The sequence below is a fragment of the Condylura cristata genome, unplaced genomic scaffold (assembly GCF_000260355.1).
Source record: "Condylura cristata isolate star-nosed mole 26May11 unplaced genomic scaffold, ConCri1.0 scaffold00019, whole genome shotgun sequence".
NCBI classification, from domain to species: domain Eukaryota; kingdom Metazoa; phylum Chordata; class Mammalia; order Eulipotyphla; family Talpidae; genus Condylura; species Condylura cristata.
This window is the reverse complement of record NW_004567120.1, coordinates 20,735,852-20,738,398: the sequence shown is the minus strand read 5'-3', so window position 1 is coordinate 20,738,398 and position 2,547 is coordinate 20,735,852. Positions and strand designations below refer to the sequence as shown.

General features: G+C 34.2%; 1 protein-coding gene across 1 annotated transcript in view; it reads right to left on the bottom strand.

Moving 5' to 3' along the window:
- HTR2C (5-hydroxytryptamine (serotonin) receptor 2C, G protein-coupled) overlaps window positions 1-2,547 on the bottom strand; it is a 75,912-nt gene that overhangs the window by 70,554 nt on the left and 2,811 nt on the right. The window contains exon 2 of the mRNA XM_004685722.1: window positions 1,869-2,182. Within this exon, the coding sequence (XP_004685779.1) occupies window positions 1,869-2,182 (314 nt within the window). The remainder of the gene's footprint in view (window positions 1-1,868; window positions 2,183-2,547) is intronic.

The window sequence follows — 2,547 nt, the reverse complement described above, 5'->3', positions numbered from 1 at the left end:
GCCATGTGGTCACCTCCGGGGCAGGCAGGGAATGAACTTATGCGGAAGTGGCTTTAGCTTCTCAGTGAAGTGCTTTAACCCGCTGGGACACCAGGGAGGGCCCCTGTTGTTACTTATTTTAAGAACTTTGCTTATTAGATATATGTCCAACAAAACAGGTCTGTTCTTCCAAGATTATTCAGTGAAACCTGTTTGACTTTGCAGTGACTTGTTAAGAGAACAAACAGCCTAATCTGTGGTCCTTGGTAGAAGAGGATGGGCACTATATGAGTGTGTGTGTGTGTGTGTGTGTGTGTGTGTGTGTGTGGTCTCCAAAGATATTCCAGTGTTGAATTCTCCCTATACTCCTATATAAGGGGGAAAATAAGAACTCTTACTTTCTGAGTATTTTCCACTTTACATGATTTTGGATTGAGGTGATTTAGATCAATTTTAGGCTTCTTACTAACTTTCCTCCTCTCTCATGCCTTTTTTCCTGGACTTCTTTTATCTACACAACAGCTTGTGGTGGAAGCTTAATAATAAATTGCTCATTGTGCTTTTCTATGTATTATTCTACCTGCAGGTAATTTGGAATTTGGGTTCTCTCCAAATTTGTTGATGATATTGTATAGTTTTATATGTTCCTTTTCTTTTATTTCTTGGTGGCATTAGGGAGATACATCAGAAGATTTGGACTTAGGCTAGTATCTTTGTTTGACCACCTATATATTTTCTAAAGGACCAACTGACAACATATAATAGATGCCATAAACTTTCACAGACAAGAATATAACTTCTAAAGCATATTCACTCCTTAAATCTTTCCTTAGATAACTTTGAAACTACAGACTGGTAGAATGCTACCTCATCAGCTAAGAAACACTTATTTGAAATTAAAGTGCCATTGAAACTCAAGATTTAAAAAACCATGCTTTCTAAGAACATATAATAAAATTCTTATTAAGATATTCCATTATCACTATGTATTTAGAATGGGATTTTTAACTTTTAAGTTCCCTGAGAGATCATTTAAGATTTGAAAAATAGATATATTTTCAGTATTACTCCTTCTGGCCTAATTCCATTTTTCAATCCAGGGAGTAGGGAGTTTATTTCTCTCCTTGGTGAGAGAAATGGCATTTAAATTTAAACTGTATTCTTCAACTTCCTAGTAAAAATGCTGTATCGTTGTGTAAAAATGATTTTGATTGTTCCTCATAAACTTTATCTAGAACCAAAGCTTAAATTATAATGAATAGGAAAAAGGGAAGGCAAAATATCAAAAGAAAAAAATAAAGATATCTCTGTAATCAACATATCAAACTTTTAGTGCTTGAGGTTTTATAATGAAGCGACCTTGAATTTTTATAATCAGTAATTAAATTGTTATTCCATATCATCTTATAAAAAATGAATTATAGAATTAATGAAAAACATTTATTGAGTGCTTAATATATGCTAAGTACTTATTTGCAAACATTTGAAAAGATGTCTTAAACATTTATTTATTTAACATGATGATTCACCTTTTCTTTCTTTGAATAAGGGAAGGAATTAAGTATGTGTACTGTCCAGAGATTCAGGTTAGGGATATGATTCTCTCTCTGCCCTATTGTGCACATTGCAAAACCACAGTCATTACTTAGAAAGGATACTATACAATAATAGAATATGAGGGATTTTAATATATGATGTCTGTTTTGCTTTCTGAAGACTCTGCTACTGATATATTTAATAAGTATGATCCATATATCTACTTCTTCCAAGATACAATCGCTTTTGTCTTCATTTTCCAAAGTATACATGTAAAATAACTGTTCACTGTGATAGCTGATGCAAACTTATGACATAATATGAAATTGAAAAACGAATGAAACTGTACTTACCATAAAGAATTGCAAGCAGAGACAGTGGCATGACAAGTAGTCCCACTAGCATATCAGCAATGGCTAGGGACATTAAAAAATAGTTGGTGGCATTGTGCAGTTTCTTTTCCATGCTTACTGCCATGATAACAAGAATGTTGCCACCTATTGTCAAGATTATTATGATGACAATTGAAAGTGCTGGCCAATTTTGTACCCCGTCTGGGAATTTGAAGCGTCCACCATCGGAGGTATTGAAAATGTCAGTTACTATAGCTGCAACTGGGCTTATAGAAATATCGCATTGCCAAACCAACAGGCCAATTAGGTGCACTCTGAAAAATAAGAAAAAAAAAATCTGGTACATATTATATTGCTTATGCCCAATGATTGCTTTTTCATCAGTCATCATTAGCATCATTATCATCATCACCATCATCATCATCACCATTTCTACTCTCTTAATTAAGTCTTAGTATGTTTTCTTTTGGTCCAGAAAATACCAACTTTTATTGAGGGCTTATTATGAGTTAGGCACTTAGCCGAATAAAATATATAATCATCTTTGAATGCCCATAATAACCTTATGAGGTCAGTACTGATTTTTTAAAAAAGATTTATTTATTTATGCATACAGAACTGGGGCACAGGCCAGAGGTGCAGGGGCGGTGAGAGGCTTCACCAGAGACAGAGTGGGGAG